This window comes from Micromys minutus (assembly GCF_963924665.1).
Source record: "Micromys minutus genome assembly, chromosome: 22".
NCBI classification, from domain to species: Eukaryota; Metazoa; Chordata; class Mammalia; order Rodentia; family Muridae; genus Micromys; species Micromys minutus.
Window position 1 is genome coordinate 27,627,210 of NC_137957.1, and position 20,714 is coordinate 27,647,923.

The following is a 20,714-nucleotide window of genomic DNA, read 5'->3' on the forward strand; positions in this document are numbered from 1 at the left end:
CACACACACACACACACACACACACACACACACACACACACACACTTAATGGCATAATTTTTGTAGGTTCTGAGACTTGGCTATGATTGTTCACAATCCAATAGGATTGATTATTTTGGGGTTTTATTTCATTGAAAGTAGAAAGGAAATTGATTAACCTAAGGAACTTCAGAAGCTCTGGTTGTAAGTAGAAAAATATCGACACAGGCTCTTGGTTTCTTTCCAAGTTCAATTTTGATGGCACTTCACAGCTTTCTTGTATTTAATCTCACACCACAAATTAGAACCTTTTAAAGGTTTCTCTGAAGTTTAACTTATGTCTTGATGATTAGGTAAACCTAAGTAATACATACCCATTTCCACCCCTAATCTTCCACACACCTCTCTATATTTTCTTTGATGAAGATCTATATGTCAGGATTTAAGAATTCTCTTAAATGTAATATAGTCCCAACTATTAAATGTGTTTTCAGGGAGTAGGGAATCTCACTTGGAGTCACGTAAATTTTTGTTCTCTTCTTGTTCCAATAAATAATGAGTATTTCCAGTCAGTGGTATAGTATGTGGGGCAACTAGACTATGCATTTTTTGTTTGTTTCTTTTTTTGTTTGTTTTTGCTCTTATGTTTTTTTTTAAATAAAATTGGGAAAAGGTTCAGATGCTAATAGTCACAGACAAATAGTAAGAAAGAATAATTGTGGCATAAATACATTAAAAATAATAACCATAACTTCCATTCTATGCAAGCACACATGGAACACAGAGATGCATCTAGGTAAAAAATAAAAAAAAAAACCCACATATATAAAATAAAATGAAAAGTAAATCCATGCAAATTAAAATCACAAGTTAAGCTCATCAAGTAATTCATATTAATGATACAGAATTCTATTTTATCATGGATTCCTCAAAAAAAAGTTTGTGAACTTTTTTTCTGCTCTGAAACACTTACCAAAGAAATCCAAATTAATACATAGCATGGTCAGCAGAGCCTTATCGAGTAAGAGATACATTTGAGCATGCAGGGGTCAAGGACATCACAAGAAGACTCACAGAGTCAACTAACCTGGGAGCACAGGGGATCACAGAACCTGGGCCACCATTCAGGGAGCATGATGTAACAAATGTGCAGCTTGGTCTTCATGTGGCTCCCCTAATAAGTGGTGTCAGGATCTGTTCCCTGCATTGGATCCTCTTCCTCCAACTGGACTTCCTGGGTATTTACCCCAGAGAAGCTCCAACATACAACAAAGATACATGCACCACAATGTTCATAGCAGCCCTATTTATAATAGCCAGAAGCTGGAAAGAACCCAGATGTCCTTCAGTAGATGAATGGATACAAAAATTGTGGTACATTTACACAATAGAGTACTACTCAGCTATCAGAAACAATGACTTAACGAAATTCTTAAGAAAATGGATGCATCTAGAGACTATCATCCTGAGTGAGATAACCCAGTCACAAAAGAATAGACATAATATGCAGTCACTGATAATGGGATACTAACCCCAGAAAGCTCTGAACACCCCAGAAACAACTCACAGACTGTGTGAAGTTCAACAAAAAAAGAATATATTTTAATAAAAATGGAACTGTATCACATCCCCCTTTCCTCCCTATAGCCCCTCCTAGTATCTCTCCTATCCCCTCAAATTCATAACCTCTTTTCCTATATTATTGTTACATATATACATATTTATATGTATATGTACCCTCAAATACTTAATTACAACCTTAAAAATGTATTCTAAAAAAAATTACTATCTACTAATACAATGACTTCTGAATATCACCTCATCAGGGATCCCACATTATCTAAGTTCTGTTTTATATTATCTGCGTACAAAAAGGAAAATATAAAGCTTAATGGTGGGAATAAATCAGGTAATATTTATTGAAAAAAATTATTCAATTGGGGATGGCTTTCATTCAGAGATTTAGTCCATCATTGTCATCGTGGTAAGCATGGCAGCATGCAGGCAGCTGGAGAGGTGACAGTTCTACATCTGAATCCACAGGAAGTAGAAATAAGAGTGGCACTGGGCCTAGCTTGAGCATCTCTAACCTCAAAGCCCACCCCCAGTGACATACTTCTTCCACTGAGGCCACACCTCCTAAAAGTGCCACTTCCTACGGGCCTATTAGAGCCATTCTTATTCAAACCACAACAGCCACTAGCACCTGTAGAGTTATTGTGTCATGAAAGTAACTGATGTGGTTCATAGTCATCATTGCCGAGTAAGATTGTTGTTTGCCTCCCTCCTTTGGAAGTTTACATGGTGCCTTGTGGTACCATGAATGCTAGTCTCAAGGAGTGGCATTCAGATCATTTCTAGCTCAGGGGATTCTTGGCCCTGTCTCTAAAGTATGTGATGCCTTTAGCAAAAGAGACTTGCCTTCCACCTAAGCAGGGTAACCAAGGAAAACAGCAATAGGTTACATATTTTGAGTCATTATGTAGGAACTGTATTAACTAAAACCTATGATCTCTTTCTTTCTCTCTTTCTTCCTTTCTCTCTATATTTCTTTCTTACTTTCTTTTTTTTTCTATTTTTCAAAACATGGTTTCTTGATATAGCCCCTACTGTCCTAGAACTTGCTTTGGAATTAAAGACATGTGCCATCACTGCCACGCAAGATTTTTTTTCTTAATTAAATTGTTCAAAGAGGAAAGATATCTCTTTAATCCAGATCTTTTGAGGCAGGAAGATCCACCTCTAACCTGGACCACACCTCCTGCTGGAAGTCCATATAAAGGATACAGAAGAAGGATGCTTTTATTCTTTCCTGCTTGCTCTCCCTTTGCCAGCAAGTCTATTTCTCCACTGGCATTAGAGCCAACTTCAGGATCCCATTACTGAAGACCAGCTGAGTTATCCAGTCCAATGAACTGAAGAACTACTGGATTTTTGGACCTTCTGTTGGCAGACAGACAACACTGACCACAGCCTATAAGTCATTCTAGTAAATTCCTTCTGTATACAGAGAGAGATTCATTCTGTAAGCTCTGTTTCTTAGACAGCCCTGGCCAACAAGTCAAAGAATGGCTTCCCATGTCTGGTGTTTGGGTTTTTCTTAGGTGGTCTTTGGTTCTTGGAGGGAGGACTATAGGGATAACAAATGTAAATATAAGTACAAATGAAGAATAAATATGTTTATACACTGAAAAAAATAAAGACATTTTAAAAGATTTATAAAAAAGACTTCTAAAGCAAAACAAACAATAAATTAATAATTAATGATTACAAATGAAATTGTAAAAGCCACCAGTAGAACATTTTCGATAGTGAGAATATGGTAATTTTTCAAGCTTGACTGAAATGTTAAAAATATAAAAACTGCCAAAGACAATGAACAGAAGAATGTTCAGTGACTTCAATGAAGAAAAAAAAAATAGAGATAGATGGTTAGAAACAAGCCGGTTAAGTCATTTTACATTTATTCACAGACAAAACAGATTTGGATGTTCCGATTCAGGCTTCAGGCCTAGATAATTCAGTTTCAGGTGGAGACCAAATAATGCCACTACTCTTAACAAGCCCTGTATCCAAACAAACCAGGCAAAGGCTAAGTCAGTTGGGTTATCATTGGCTTCATAGTCTAGAACTCACTGACTCTTGTGTCTCAAACTATTTGGGACAGCCTGCTTGTAGATACAGATTAGAAGAACTCTGGACAGGTTCTTATTGGTCATCCTCAACAAAAGTGATTTCATTTTATTCAACACCAGCGTGACTCTGCCTGATGTTTGCTGTGGGTCTCTACATCTACCTCCATCAGCTGCTGGATAAATCCTCTCAGGATGCAGTTATGATTGGTTCCTGACTGCAAGCATAGACAAGTATCATTAATAGTGTCATGGATTGGCTCTCTCACATGGGATGGGCCTCATGTTGGGTTGTCATTGGTTGACTGCTCCACAGTTTCTGCCTTATTGTTATCCCTCCACATCGTGTAGGCAAGACAAATGTGGGGTTGAAGGTTTTGTAGGTAGATTGATGCCACCTTCCTCCTCTGGAAGTCCTGCCTGGCTACAGGAGGTAGCCACTTTCATTTCTATATCTTCCCCCAGTAAGAATCTTAGCTAGGATCATGCCCTAAGATTCCCTGTATTATTTTCCATGCTGTGTCTCAACCTTTTCACCAGAGATGCATCCTTCCACCCCCCATGTCTATTCTCACCCCCTCTCCTCCCTCCACTTTCCCCATACCTGATCACCATCCTGTTTTCCCCTCTTAGCTTCCTTCCCTACCCAGTTCTCTATCTCCATCCACCTCCGATTATTTAGATTCCCCTTCAGAGTAACACATCCTCCCTTGGGACCTCATTATTACTCAGTTTCTTTGGGTCTGTGAATTGTAGCATGATTGTCCTTCACTTTATGGCTAATGTCCACTCATATGTGATCTTATGCCACATGTGTCTTTTTGGCTCAGGGTTACCTCCCTCAGGATGATATTCTAAAGTTCCATTCATTTGCCTGCAAAATTCATGATGTCTTTGTTTTTAATAGCTGAATAGTATTCCATTATGTAGATGTTCCATATTTTCTTAATCCATCCTTCAGTTGAGGGACATTTAAGTTGTTTCCACTTTCTGGCTGTCATGGATAGAACTCCTATGAACATAATTAAGCTAGTGTCTTTGTGGGATGTTGGAGAATCTTTTGGGTATATGCCCAAGAGTAGTATAGCTATGTCTTGAAGCAGAACTATTCCATTTTTTTTTTTTTTTTGAGAAACCAGTAAATTAATGTCCACAGTGGTTGTACAAGTTTGCACACTTACAGCAATGGAGGAGTGTTTCTCTTGCTCCACATCCTTGCCAGCATGTGCTATTGCTTGAATTTTTGATCATAGCCATTCTGACAGGTGTAAGATGGGGAATGGGGCCACCCACTCATCTCCCGATTTTTAACCCAGAATGGCTCCTGTCTAAAGGAAATACAGGAATAAAGTGTGGAGCAGTGGCTGAAGTAAAGGTCATTCAGAGACTGCCCTACCTGGGGATCCATCCCATATACAAACAACAAACCAGATACGATTTTGAATGCCGAGAAGCACTTGCTTACAGGAGCCTGTTATACATGTCTTCGGAGAGGCTCTGCCAGAGCCTGACATATACAGAGGGGGATGCTCATAGCTAACCATTCGACTGAGCACTGGGAATTACAATGGAGGACTTAGAGAAAGAACTCAAGGAGTTGAAGGGGTTTGCAACCCGTAGGAAGAACAACAATATCAACTAACCAAACCCCCCTGAAGTCCCATGGTTTAAGCCACCAACGAAAGAGTACACATGGAGGGACCCATGGCTTCAGCCGCATATGAAGCACAGGATGTAATTGTCTGGCATCAAAGAGAGGAGAGGCTCTTGGGCCTGTGAAGGCTTGATATCCCAGTGTAGGGGAAACCAGGTCAGGGAAGTGGGAGTGAGGAAGTGGGTGGGTGGGTTGCAGAGAACTTGTGTAGAGGCAGGGGAGGTAGAATGTGATAGTGGAATTCCAGAGGGGAAACTGGAAAAGAAAATGACATTTGGAATGTAAATGCATAAAATATTCAATAATAAATAAATAAGAAATAAATAACTATATAAAATGGAATCTCAGGGTTATTTTGACTTGTGTTGCCCATATTACTAGAAAAATTGTACGTTTCTTTTAAAATGTGTCTTTGCCATGCAAAAGTCTTCTGTTGAGAATTCCCTGTTTAGCTCTGTACCTCATTTTTAATTGGGTTATTTGGATTGCTGACATCTAATTTCTTGAGTGCTTTATGAATTTTAGATATTAACCCTCTATAGGATATAATGTTGCTGAAGATCCTTTCCCAGTCTGGAAGTTTCTGTTTTGTCTTATTGACAATATTCTTGGTCTTCCAGAGCTTTTCAGTGTCATGAGGTCCCATTTATTAATGTTGATCATTGAACTTTAACTGAATTGGTGTTCTGTTGAGGAAGATGTTCCCTATACCAATGAGTTCAAGGCTATTTCTCATGGTTTTGTCCTATTATATTTAGTGTCTCTTGCTTTGCAATGGACTTTGATCCATTTGGACTTGAGTTTTGTGCAGGGTGGTAAATCTGGATCTATTTTCTTTCTTCTACATGCATATTTCCAGTTAGATCACCATCATTTGTTGAAGATGCTTCATTTTTTCCATTGTTTAAATTTGGCTTTTATTTTCAAAAATCAAGTATTCATAGGTGTGTGGGTTTCTTTTGGGGTCTTCAATTTGATTCTCTAGCTTGAGATCAGGGTTGGTGATACATCCACAAATTCTATTATTGTTAAAGATGGCTTTCCAATTTATGTCAAATGGAAAAACATTTCAATAGTTTTTTTTATGTCTGTTTGCATGTATGTGCTCATGTGCATGCCTGTGTGTGTGTGTGTGTGTGTGTGTGTGTGTGTGTGTGTGTGTGTGTGCATGCACACACACACACACACACACACACACACACACACATACACACTGACAGACACATATGTCAGGGCATACATATTCTACGGAGCCAGAGTTATAAGCAGTTGTGAGATACCCAACATGGCCACTGGGTACTGATATATGTTCCTATAGAAGAGCCATAAGAGCTATTAATTTATGAGTCTTTTCTCCAGCCCAAACCAGACAAAGTTCTTACTTTTCTTCTGAGTTTTGTACTATTTATGTGTTTTAACCTTGAACATATTGACTTAAGTCTGAGTCACAGTCACTTTTGTAAAACAAGATTAGTGTTACTTGAGGTAGAAGGTGGTGTTAAGGGTATAAAGATAAGATGCTAAAAGGAAGCCAGTAAATTATAAATGCTATATAACGGATACTTTATGAAATTAAAAACAATGGTCTCTGAGCTATTCCATCTTCAAATTAAAATTATTTTTAAATATTTATTTATTTCATCATTTTTGTGTATGAATGTTTAGCCTGCATGTATGTTTGTGTGACTTGTTCTTGCAGTAGACCCCCTGGGTGGTTGGACTTCAACCCAGGGCCTTTACAAGAGAAGCCAGTCCTCGTAAGTGGTGAGCCATCTTTCCCAACCGAAAGTATGATTATTTATTGTCTCTACATGTCTGTTATCACCCATGAGGCTTCCTATTCCCCATAAGAATCCATGTTCATTTGCAATGCGAACTGTAAGGCTCCAGTGTTACCTATTCCAACAACATAGCTTGTTGCATTTCTTTCAGGACTTGTTTGAAGATACCTCATTTATCCACCATCATTTTTCTACAATGCAAATTTTTGCTTTGATTGTTTTTTACTTGTTTTGCAGACGCTGTATGTATGAGCCTGTGTGTGTTTGTGTGTGTTTGTGTGTGTGTGTGTGTGTGTGTGTGTGTGTGTGAGTGTGTTTCGGTTTACTGTGGTAGACCAAGTGTGCCTAAGGTGCCAATATTTCTCTCTTAAGAATTAAATTAACTGCGTGTATGAGGAAGTATTTTTAAGGTCAGCCATAGTTTGTTATTCCTCAGTATTTTAATTCAGCAAATGAGCCTAAGGCAAGGAAATGAACCTGCTAGCCATTGTATCCCAGCTAGGAAATAATTTTCCATGAACAAGAACATAGGTTTTCTCCTGAGTTTGGTTATTCTATACTAGTTGTGGCAGTGTGTTGAGGGCAAGCAGTTCTGGGTTTAACTTGCAACTTCCCCAATTTTGCATTTAGTTTACTTAACCACTGTGCATTTCAGTCGTTTTCATTTGTAGTAGTGATATCCATGGAAAATATTTTCTAGCTGTGAGGCATTAGCAGGCACACCTACCATGAACAGTTGGTTATGTTACGAATCCATGATGAGGTCAAATGAGAGGGAAAACTATTCTGCATGCTCAGATGAATAGAATGAGAAGACTGGGTAACAAAAGTCATGCAATCGCCCACTTGCTGCTATAATATATAGTATAATGAGAATTGTCATCACATGACAAGGTTAAGTAGAATGGTAGTGTAAGATTTTCTGACTTATAAGGGACTGTAATATATACAGGACACTCAACCAGTTTTCTTATACTTAGCATGTTTATATTATACATCTTATTTATGTTTCTCTACCATTTGTCTATAGCTCAAGCCTTGTAAATTAATGTTACTCACAAATTCTTATTATAGAATGTAGTCATGTATTAACTGTTACTCCATACCAAATTAGTATTGTATTTCCAAATATGTTTTGCTAATATTTTTAGTAAGGAAATAACATGTAACATTTTTCTAATTTTTTTTATATGTGAACAAGTTCGACATAATTTATATGATTTAAATCTGAAACCACTCAGGAAAATGGGATTCTTGAACACTCTTCAATAAGACTTATTCTCCCTAAACTTAAGATTTTAATTAACAGAGACAGATGCCCTTACAACTGCGGTGGTTGCGCAGAGGATGAGACAGGCTGAGGTGGGATTTCAGCTTGACTGCAAATGTAACGTAAACCCATCTTCCTTCTGGTTTCATAGCCCATTTCTACAGATACATGTTCAGGCGTAATTTATCACTAATTACATTTAAATTTTCATTGCTTTAGGCTCTTTGTATTTTGCTGGCTAGGTAAATCGTGCCTAATATTTTTTATCACTAGAAGATGCTCATTACTCAAAGAAAAATGGTGATTTATTTTGAGAGTAAACATACAGGGTAAAGGAAAAGAAAAAAAACCAAATAACTAACAGAAACAAAATAAACCAAACCCTGTTTGAATGCGTCGATGCATATCTGTAGATATATTAGAATAAAGCCAAGTAAGTTATTACCAGGTTTGTTGACACGCACCTGTAATCCTTATCCCAGAGCTTGGGAGGACAGAGTGAGAGAATTTGGGTGTCAGTCTAGCCTAGGCTACATAGAGACAGCCTTTCTCAAACATAAAATAAAGGCAATTATTTCAGAAGCTCAAGAACCTGGAAAAAATGCCTCTATCCCTTGCCACTCCTGCTAACAGCACCCCTGTGTCTTCTAATCTGGGCTCCAGAGCTGTTGGCACTTTTTCTGGAGTCTTAGCCCTAACCATGTGACTTAACCTCGTCAATCTCAAATACCAGCATGTTAAAAACTTCATAATTCAAAAAAACCTCAAACATGTCCAAACTATCACTTTCAAGAAAGTTGAGTTTAAGGACTGTTGTTAAAACCAGAAGCAAATAGAGGTTTGGGTAAATACATATACAGTTTTCACATTTTGCATATTACTCAACACCAGTATTTTTCACTAACCAACCACCTAAAGGGCACTGGAAGTTCAAGTGCCAATTTAGTTTATGAGACCTATTTGTCTTGATAGCAGTGTGCAAAAAAAAAAAAAACAAAAAACTAACCAACCAAATATCCAAAAGGAAAGAATATGTTCATCTGGTTTTTAAAGGGAGAGAATCCATAAAGAATGTGGGTAACACGTTTAGGAGAACTACTGGCTGTGGAAGGGAGAGGCCTTCATGATTATGGCTAGTTGTAAAAGTCCGCCTAGCAAGAAAGTAAGTTAGGGGTCTCGCTCGTTCTCTCAAACTGCGCAGCATCTGCATTTGCTGTGACAAAGAAATTTAAATTATTTAACTTAAGTATGTGTAATTTTTCTATTAACTGGGCATTCTTCTATATGCTTTCGTGACAGAGATAACGATGACAATAAGAAAACTACTAATATACTTCTGTATTTATTTCCCACAGTTTTAATTCTTCTGTTTGATTGGTACTTAGCTGAAAGTTTTAGGAGCCAAAAAAAAAAAAAAAAAAAAAAAAAAAAAAAAAAAAAAAGCTAATGGCCGGAAGGCCCAGAATTGGTTTTACATGTTTAAAAACTCATATCACTTGCTAACTGCCATATTTTAATTGGTTTTTTTATAAATGGCACTGGAGAATTTTATTTATGTTATTAACATTGAGAATGCTGAAAACAATTAAAATGTACCTGCATAGGTTTTGTTGAAAGAAGTTCTTGCTATTGTTCAGGATGATGTAAGATTTGGAATCATCCTGTCTTGGCCTGCAGAGTGCTGAGACTGAAATGATATTCCACTATTCCCGACATAACAACAGTAGTAAGTCCAAAAATATTTTAACTCTTTCATTTACTCATTTGTTTCATTTATTTGAGTATACTGTTCCCGTCTTCAGACACACCAGAAGAGGGCACTGGAGACCATTACGGATGGTTGCGAGCCACCATGTGGTTGCTGGGAGCCGAGGAAGGCTGGAAGAGCAGTCAGTGCTCTCAACTACTGAGCCATCTCTTCAGCCCTTCCATTTATTCTTACTTTCTCTATATAGATACTAGATAGTGGTGTTGTCTTCCTTCCTTTGTCCCCACATGAGACTAGCCTCATAGTTATTCTCTAGATGTATTTCTTAAGAATAAATGGATCTAAATAAAAACCACAACTGGTTGAAATGAATTATAAAATAAGTTTCTTTTCCAAACTGAATGGTGACTGAATCAAATTTCACATTCAAAATTCAAATCTATACTACATGATATTCTCTCTCTCTTTCTCTCTTTTTCTTCTTTGGGATTATTTTAGTGTACAGAGGTCTGAGGACAACTTGTGGGAATCAGTTCTCCCCTCCCCCATATGGATCCAGGGATCCAACTCAGTCTGTCCATCTTTATAGCAAGTGTCTTTATCTTTTGAGTCAACTAAACACACCTCTACCCTTACTTTTTTGTATTTATTTACTCTTTTTTATTGGATAGTTTGGGTATTTACATTTCAAATCCTATTCCCTTTCCCAGTTCCCCTCTCTCCCATCCTCCTCTTTTTGCTTCTGTGAAGATGCTGCCCCTTGAACCCACCCACTCCCACCTCAACACTCTGGCATTCCCCTACCCTGGGGAATTGAGCCTTCACAGAACCAAGGGCTTTTCCTCCTCTTGATGCCAGACAGTGCCATCCATATGCGGCTGGAGCCATGGGTCCCTCCATGTGTTCTCTTTGGTTGTTTAGTTCCTGGGAACTCTAGCAGGTCTGGTTAGTTGACATTTTTCTTCCTGTGGGTTGCAAACCCCTTCAGCTCCTTCAGTCCTTTCTTTAACTCCTACATCAGGGACCCCATGCTCAGTCCAATGGTTGGTTTCGAGCATCCTTCTAAATATTCGTCAGGCTCTGGCAAATCCTCCCAGGAGGCAGCTATATCAGGTTCCTGTCAGCATGTACATCTTAGCATCAGCCATGTTGTCTGGGTTTGGTGTCTGTATGTGGGGGTAGATCCTCATGTGTGGCAGTCTCTGGGTGGACTTTCCTTCAGTCTCTGCTCCACTTTTTATCCTTGCTTTTCCTTTAGACAGGAATACTTCCTTTCATGGGTACCCTTTGGTTGGTGGTTTAGTCTCTGGGAGCCCAGGGCAGGGGTCTGGTTGTTTGATATCTTTGTTCTTCCTGTGGGGTTGCAGACCCTTTCAGCTCCTTCAGTTCTTTCTCTAACTCCTTCATTGCAGTCCCTGTGCTTTTTAACAACTGGGTTTCTACTGAAACTGAAGAGCCACAATTCACCAGGGCTGACTGTCCAATGAATTTCCAAGGCTCAGGGCTCACACAGCCGGATCTGGCTTTGTATACATGGGAGCTGGGGATTTGAACTCAGGTGTTCTTGATTGCCTAGCTGACACTGATCCATCTTCCTAGTGTAGCATGCGATGTCTTAGTCCACTGCATACTGCTGAAATCATGTCAGATGTACCTTCTTTATGATGTAACATTCTTCACTGATAGAATTCCAAGCTGGCTTTTTAGGATATTGCTTGTCATTGTCTTTCTCTGCAAGGGTACATGAGAAATTGCATGTCTCAATGTATTAATGATTCTCTCCCCAGGGGAAGCATACATGAGACTGAGTAAGCTTCCTGAAGCTGAGCACTGGTACATGGAATCACTGAAATCCAAGACAGACCACATTCCTGCTCATCTTACCTATGGGAAACTGCTCGCGTTGACAGTAAGTACTTGACTTTCTCATTCTTCAGGAATTAATTTTTTCCCCATTTGTCCTGGGGATAGCTGCAGTTTGAAGTATTGATCCATTCTGTACTAGTGAACCTCAGTTAATGAATGATAATTATGCTGTTAGAGACCTAAACAGACAATGTAGAAAAACCGAACTTTTGGGTCTGGCCTATAAGATTTGAGGTGTGATGATGTTGGAGGTGTCAGTGAGACAGCTATAAATGGAGAACCTCAACTTTGCCGTTACCTCTTCATACTGTCTTAATATCAACATTTATATAAATAATACGTTAGCATCAAATTGGCTGGATTAGAACTCATTTTATCAGGATTGGGAGGAGAGGTAAGTAGATATTTGAACTGACTTGGAGAAGAAATCAAGAGCAACTATAATTGATTTGTCAGGTACCACAGTCTAAGAAAGTCTGTCCCATGTAGATAACCATGAAAAATCAGTTCATCCCCAAGAACCCTGGAGAAGAGCATAAACCAGGGCATCTGGCCTAGTGAAGGGCTGAGTTAAAAGCTATGCCAAAGGGTAATAACTTTCACTGTATAACTGTAAACATTAGGTTTTGTTTCTATGTACCCAAATGCTAGAAACCAGGCTCCTTCCTCTAAGGCAAGAACAGAGACTTTCACTCCTGAGAAAAATGAGTAAGAAAGGTCCATGGCACAGGTGTGGCTCACAGAGCTGAAGATGAAATGATAGGAAACAAGTGCTTTGCTTCAAGTGTATGTTTAGTGGGTCTCCCAGAGGTATACATGCTTAAAGCTTGACTTTCATGTGCTCACAATAATAATTGATGACCGGTCAGAGAGGGACTGTTATGAATTTAGCCAGGGTACCATCGTCTTCATGGATGGTTTAATGCTAGTCTCTCTCTTATCACCTGCTATGGATGTTGTCATGTGATTTCTCCCTCTGGGTCATCATTGCCCTGTGATGCCATCTCTCCTGCTGTGCTGTACCCAGAAGAGCCTTACCTAGGCAGGGTAGGAACAGGCACCACGCTGGTAGAGAGAGAGAGAGAGAGAGAGAGAGAGAGAGAGAGAGAGAGAGAGAGAGAGAGAGAGAGAGAGAGAGAGAGAGAGAGAGAGAGAGACAGACAGAGAGACAGACAGAGAGATAGAGAGAGACAGACAGACAGAGAGACAGAGACAGAGAGAGAACCTAGCTTAGATGCTTTTAGGTTCTGCGGTTAGCACTTTCGGGGTATTAAGATGTTTAGTGTCTCTCTGCTAGTCTGCAGAATAATAGGCTTATGGCTTGACCTCCTCCTCATACAACTTTCTTTCCTCATCTCTTTCATTTGATGAATTCATTAGATTTTCATCCATTAAAAACATGTTTTTTAACTTGAAAATCAGCACTTTTAAAAAATATTTTTTTTATTCACTTTACATCTCATTATCAGCCCCACCTCTCTTCCCAGTACCCCTTCACACAGATCTTCCCTCCCTTTCTCGTCTGAGAAGTGAGAGTTCCCCTTTTAGCTATGACCCTCCACACTCCACACTATCCCCCAAACCCAGGCACATTAGATCAACTTAGGACTAGGCAAATCCTTTCCCACTGAGGCCAGACAAGCAAGCTCAGTTAGGGAATCGGATCCACAGACAGGCGGGTAGCATTAAAAGGTACTCTGTAAATGGCTATCAGTGAAACACACTTGAGGGATTATATCTCATAGTGAAAGCCTCTATTAACTAACTCACAACTGTGACATTGGACTGTCACTCAGTGAGAAACAAATCTGAAGAAAGTAATAAAAGGATTAAATTTGGCAGAGATTTAAAAGGATGGTATCATAAATAAAAAGTTAGAATTTCTGAAGGCTACATTAAGTTTTTACACAGAAAATCTGTAATAGTGTGTATACTTAGATTTTTTAAAGCCTACTTTAATAAGGGTTCTCAATTTTTTTACCTTTCTTCTAGCCCAAAGGTAGGGGAGAAAAGATGGGAAATAGGAGAAGGGGATGTGGACCTGTTTAGATGTAGTTTTTTGGGATGATTCCAATTTCTGTTTGTGAGGACAGCAGTAGCCCAGGTCAGGAATGTCCTAATGCCAACAGTTGAGTTCAGAAGTATTACAATCCAGCAGAAACTGCTGAGCCTCCACCAACATGCAATAAGTCAGCAGGGGAGACCTGGATCAGCAGAAGTTCTAGGAGTTCTCTTCTATGCCTCTCAATGAAGTGAAGACTCATGACCAATAAAGCATTGCAAGGCTAGTTATGCAAGTACCTGGTCACTGTCTGTCGAGTCCTATTTATACTCTCTCCAAGCATTACCTGTCTTTCCACTGGTCTTGCCTCAGCAAAACATCATATGGTTCTGCCTCAGCCAAATACCATGTGAGTCTACAACACATGACACAACCAGAAACTTGCACTTCAAAAGTGAAAAAAACAAAAAAAAAGAGTGAAAACTATTTCTATATGAAGGAAGAAAAGTCTTCTTGCATACACATAGAGAAATAAATTATGTAAGTGAAGAAATTTGGAACTTCTGAATATTCTTATGGAGTACATATAGACATTTGAGTTTAAGTCTTTACATTAAAAAAAGACTACAAAACTAATAGCTTCCTGAATCTGATCCTAACTACAAAGAATAAGCAGACAGAAATAGTCATATGTTCATATGTAATAATGATGTGTGTAGACCCAATACTGAGTATAAAGAACTTGTGTCCTGTTCTGTTAGATGTTCAATTCAGAATATGTTAAGCTTTCTTTTTAAAAATAGGGTTTTAAAGCTGCTTTAACAGATTTGCTTTACAGAAACACATTGAAAAGGAAGAAAAGGTTCGTATATTACAATCTAAATTTTAAATTTTCCTCCAGTAAGACTTTTATAGTTTCCTACTTAATGATTAGATGAAATGTAGACTTCTGTGAACTGGCTTAATCATAAAGCCAAATACCATAGCCACCTTTAAGACTCTCTTCTAAATTAAAAGTTTGGCAGATTCCAAGTCCAGTGAATTACATTTGAACAGTTATGGGTTTGTTGGTCTTCTAACATGCCACTGAATTGGCAAGGTAGAAAATGCTAGACATCTTGACTTCTGTGGTTTTACGTCTTATTAAACAGAACTGCTATTAGTCCCAAGAGAACTAGAAAAGGAGTGATACACATCCCCTTATGTAGAAACTCACCAAAGATCAACTGTGTTAAATGGTTGGCAGCTATATCAGCTACAGTAAGCTAGCATATCATATCAGAATTCTGGTTTTATAAAAAAATTAAGAAAATTTGATGATTACTACTTTGAGTATAGTTACTGGACCTATTCACTGAGAACCTTTTTTTCTTACATGCTATTCTTTTAAACAGTCCATGTAATATTTTCAGTAGGTGTAGAAGGAATCAAAGGGATTTAAGGATCCTCAGAATGTTTTTGCACATCCTATAAATCATATCCTTTATATTCATCTGCAAAGAAGTAAGAAATAAATCATTTCTCCACTCTCTTCCTATTGAAATTATATTTCCTTTATTTTTATTTATTTATTTATTTATTTATTGGATTTACTCTGTATTTACATTTCAAATGTTATTTGCTTTTCTCCCTCTCCCATTCCCCCTCCCCCTTCTCTTGCCTCCATAAAGATGCTCCCTCTCCCAACCACCCTCTCCAACCTTAGGGCCTTGGCCTTCCCCTATTCTGGGGAAAAAATGCCTTTACTGAACCAAAGGCCTCTCTCCCGTTGATGCCAGATAATGCCATCCTCTGCTACATATACAACTGGAGCCATGGGTCTCATTGGTTGGTGTTTTAGTTTCTGGGAGCTCTGCAGGGTTTGGCTGGTTGATATTGTTGTTCTTCCCATGGGGTTGCAAAGCCTTTCAGCTCCTTCAGTCTGTTCTCTACTTCCTTCATTGGGGTCCCCCTGTTCAGTTTGATGGTTAGCTACAAGCATCAACTGTATCTATATGAGTCTGGCAGAGCCTCTGAGGAGGCATCCATATCAGGCTCCTTCGAGTAAGCACTTCTTGGCATCAGCAGTAGTGCTTGAGTTTGGTGGCTGCATATGGGGTGGATTCCCAGGTGAGGCAGTCTCTGAGTGATCTTTTTCTCAATCCCTGCTCCTCTATTTGTCTCTGTATTACCTCCCATGAGTGTTTTATTCTTCCTTCTAAAAAGGACTGAGGCATCTCATTCTGGTCTTCCTTCTTTCTGAGCTTCATAAGGTCTGTGAATTGTTTCTTGGATATTCAGAGCTTTGGGGGGCTACTATCCACTTATCAGTGAGTGCATACCATAGGTGTTCTTTGGTGACTGGGTGACCTCACTCAGTATGATAGCTTCTAGTTCCATCCATTTGCCCAAGAATTCATAAAGTCATTGTTTCTAATAGCTGAGTAGTATTCCATTGTGTAAATGTATCACAATTTCTGCATCCATTCTTCTGTAGAAAGACATTTGAGTTCTTTCCAGCTTCTGACTATTATATATGAGGCTGCTATGAACATGGTAGAGCATATGTCTTTGTTATATGTTGGAACTTCTTTTGGGTATATGCCTAAGAGTGGTATGGCTGGGTCCTCGCATAGTACTATATCCAATTTTTCTGTGGGCTAATATCCATTATACACAAAGAACTCAAGAAGTTAGACTCCAGAGAATCAAATAATCCTATTAAAAATGAGGTACAGAGCTAAACAAAGAATTCTCAACTGAGGAATACTGAATAACTGAGAAGCACCTAAAGAAATGCTCAACATCCCAAGTCATCAGGGAAATGCAAATCAAAACAACCTTGAGATTCCACCTCACACTAGTCAGAATGGCTAAGATCAAAAACTCAGGTAACAGCAGATGCTGGCAAGTATGTGGAGAAAGAGGAACACTCCTCCACTGTTAGGTGGGATTGCAGGCTGGTACACCGACTTGTGAAGGTATTATTTTCTTTATGTTGTATGGCTTGATTTTCTCAAGCCATTATAATTTTCTGATCATTCTTACCCCTCATCTGTGTATCTCTGTGACATCATTTGTTAATTGAATGACATATAAAATTTGTGTCTTTTTTTTTTATATTAAACATACAACAAGGGCTGATTTTTTTTTCGCCATGGAATTTCAACCTTTATTTTCTTAGATTGACACTTACTGAATCTTAATCCCTTCATCCCGACTACACATGTACTTAGACTGGTTGATCTACAGTGAGCATTAGTTGTCAAGGATCTGTGCTGAAGAATTTGCTAAAACAGTTGTGATTATACAGTAGACACACTCATAATCTTCCAAAGCTTTAGAAAGAAAGACAGTGTTAGGGGAACACTCATCAGCTGATTTACGTGCTTGGAGTTATTTTCTTTTAAATTTTTACCTTAAAACACATATTTTCATAAAATAAAACTTCATCATATTTGCCCTCCCCCAACTCCTCTCAGATCTTCCATACTCATCCAACTTCTTTATCTGAGCTCTCTGTCTGTGTCTCCAAACAAAAGCAAAAGAGAAAATGCAACAACAAAAAAACGGAAGTCAAAGCACATAAGCAAATTAGAATCGAAAATCAATAAGATAGAAACAGAAAGAAGCAACCAAAAAGCACAATGAAAAACAAAATCTGAAAACAAAGTCTGTTTTCTGTAGCCCAACTCCTACTGGGCAAGCCTGGGGACTGCCTGCCCTCGCCTGTAGTTGATATGTCCATTAGCACTCGGTTGGAGAAAATTGATTATCCCTCTCCTGCAGGCATCAATTGCAAATAGCTTCTTGGATAGAAGTGGGACTTTGTGCTCACTTCCCCTTTCCTGTGCTGGGACTCGGTCTGGTTTGAATCTGTGCATGTGTTGTGCACGCTGCCCCAATCTCTGTGCTTAGGTCGTGTCAGCATCAGTCCTTTTGTGTTTTGGAGGACACTTTTCCCTTGGAGTCTTCCCCAACCTCTGCTTTCTCATCTACCTTAAATCCCTGAACCCAGAGGGGTATGAAAACAATATTCTGCTTAGGACTCAGTATGTCAAAGTCTCACTCTGTGCACACTGTACAGTCAGAGATCTCTTTATTCATTTAAATTTGTAGAATAAGCAACTTTTTTGGTAAGGGTTGTGAAATGCTCTGCTCTATAATTATAGCAATATGTCATTAGCCATCATTTTATTGTTATATTCCTTTATGATGTATTATTTCCTGACCATTCTTAGAAAATGCATTCCACTTTATGAATGAGGAACCTGAGCTTCCAAGGTTTAATTAATAGTTTCTTAAGGCTATTCAGTAATTAAATGCTATGATTAAACACAACTACAAAGTTTTGCATATTAATGGTTATAATTTTATTCTATATTAAATAAGTTAAGTCATTTTTTCCCATTGATATGCCTTCTTTAGATGATTAAAGACTCTCAAAAGTATGTCTCTAAGTCTTTCTAAATATTATTTAAAATTGTTTTCGATACTTGTTTTTTAGTATCTATTTATATTATTTGGTTAAACACATTTTTATTATCAGCTGTGATTGTTTTTGAATAGAGGACTTGAGGTTATTGGCAGTTCTTGATCCAACCTTATACCTGTAATATGAGCTTTCCAGGGTCCCCTAGAGGAAGTTCTCTCTTATGGTTACACTAGTAATCTCCATGTTCAAAAATAGTAGGGCCAGCTGACATCTCATTAGAAATATATGTAGTTTTCATACCAGTTTCATGTCCAAATAAAATACAAAACACAAGCTAAGTTTGAATATCTCTGCTCAAGATTGTGATTTATTCCTTGTTTGAACTTTGTTGCCTACGGTTAACTCAATGCATTTAAAATCAGTCATTCACTAAGAAGGACAACAAGAAATACCATTTTCCATTATTGTGTTTCAGGTGATACTTCTGCTTCTTTTTAAATCTGTGTAGGGCCTGAAGCCTTGTCTTTTCCTAAACAAAACAACACAAGAAAACAAACAAACAAAGAACAAAAGAGGAACAAAACACAAAAAAAATCCTTTATTCTGTTCCATTTGTCTAAGCCAACGACTTTATAGTTTTTTTAAGCCTCTGAAATTATTGTTGATTTAAATTGTAATAAAACCTTCTTGGCTGTTAGCTTATTTTCCAGAATTAGTTTAGTGGGAAAGAAGGAAAGATGCTGGAGACTCTGACAATAATTCTTGACATATAAAACCTTTATTTTGGCTACTGCATGGACATACTAAGCCAGACTTCTGTGTCTAGCCAAAGTTAATTGGGTTCCATAAAACACCAGTTGTGAAAGAACTTGATGTTCTGCTGAAAAGTTAGGCTTCCCCCACCCCACCCCCACCCCACTACATGGTGTCTGTGTCTAAGAGAACCTCAATGCTCTGTTCTATGTTTCTTTCATTAATTATTATTATTACTTAGAATTGAGAATTTCTTTTTTTTTTCCATTTGGCTTTATTCAGAGCAAAGCTCTTTCCTTTTGTGTGCTGAGCCACATCTGGCTTGCTGGATCTGTTTTGTTATGATTTCTGTATAGCCATGTTTAGATTGGAGGAGTCTTTGTATGAAGCAGTTCTTTCTGTAATTCTGATTTGGTAATTAATATGAATGCATTCAATTCCTATGTAAAATTTACTTCTGTGAAAAGGGAAAACATATCATACATATCTGTTAGCAAAATATTAACTGACATATGTGAAGGAAATTTGATTCAGTACAATTAATGTTCAGCTAAATGTTCACATAAAGTTACTTCATCTGCACTTTATGATTTCACATTCTAGAGACAAGTCATCATTTGACTGCTTCGTTTTAATTTTTTTTCTGAAAACCAGAATAACCATGATAGTGATTTTACTAGAGAGCCTTTCCATAATTCAAGATATGCTTTTTCAAATTAATATCAACCCTATAAGTATTGTGCTTATTATCTTTAGGTGACATTGGAATCTACACAAATACATTGATACCTTATTCTGCTTTTGTGGAGGAAAAGTCAGTGTGAAGCATGTATCTTGTTGGTAGATATGGCTAGCCTTGGGAGTTATACAAATCAAAATACTGAAAGGTTTTATTTTAGTTTTTTTAAACATTTTTATTGGATATTATTTGTATTTTCATTTTAAATGTTATCCCCCTTCCCCCATCCCATCCTTGTCCCCTCCCCTTGCTTCTATAAAGATGCTCCCACCCCCAAAAAACCACTCCCACCTCACTGCCTTGGCATTTTCCTACACTGGGAAAAAGAGTCATTGCTGGATCTAAGTCCTCTCTTCCCTGTGATGCCAGACAATGCTATTCTCTGCTAAATAGGCAACTGGAGCCATGGGTCTCTCCATGTGGGCTCATTGGTTGGTGTTTTAGTCCCTGGGAGCTCTACCAGGTTTGATTGGTTCACTGATAATTTTGTTCTTCCCATGGGGTTTCAAATCCTTTCAGCTCCTTCATTCCTTTCTCTGTCTTTTCCATTGGGGTCCCTGTGCTCAGTCTGATAGTTAGCTGCAAGCATTCTCATCTGTATCAGTATGGCTCTGGCAGAGCCTCTGAGGAGGCATCCATATCAGGTTCTGCCAGTAAGTACTACTTGGCATCAGCAATAGTGACCGGGTTTGGTGCTGAAATATTTTAATATTCAAAGCTGTGTGAGTGCGTGCATGTGTGTGTGTGTGTGTGTGTGTGTGTGTGTGTGTGTGTGTGTGTGTGTGTTTGTGTGTGGGGGAGGTGTGGTTGTAAAACAGCTAGTCTTCCACGAGTTCTGTTCATGGTAACTTGATTTGCCATTATGTAAAATTGTTCAAAAATGACCTGCACTTCATTATTTGGAGTCTTCTCCTTG

At 38.3% G+C, this 20,714-nt stretch overlaps 1 protein-coding gene across 1 annotated transcript in view; it reads left to right on the forward strand.

The window, feature by feature from the left end:
* The window catches only part of TMTC2 (transmembrane O-mannosyltransferase targeting cadherins 2), a 374,133-nt gene that overhangs the window by 253,601 nt on the left and 99,818 nt on the right, over window positions 1-20,714 (forward strand). The window contains exon 8 of the mRNA XM_080935191.1: window positions 11,812-11,933. Within this exon, the coding sequence (XP_080791317.1) occupies window positions 11,812-11,933 (122 nt within the window). The remainder of the gene's footprint in view (window positions 1-11,811; window positions 11,934-20,714) is intronic.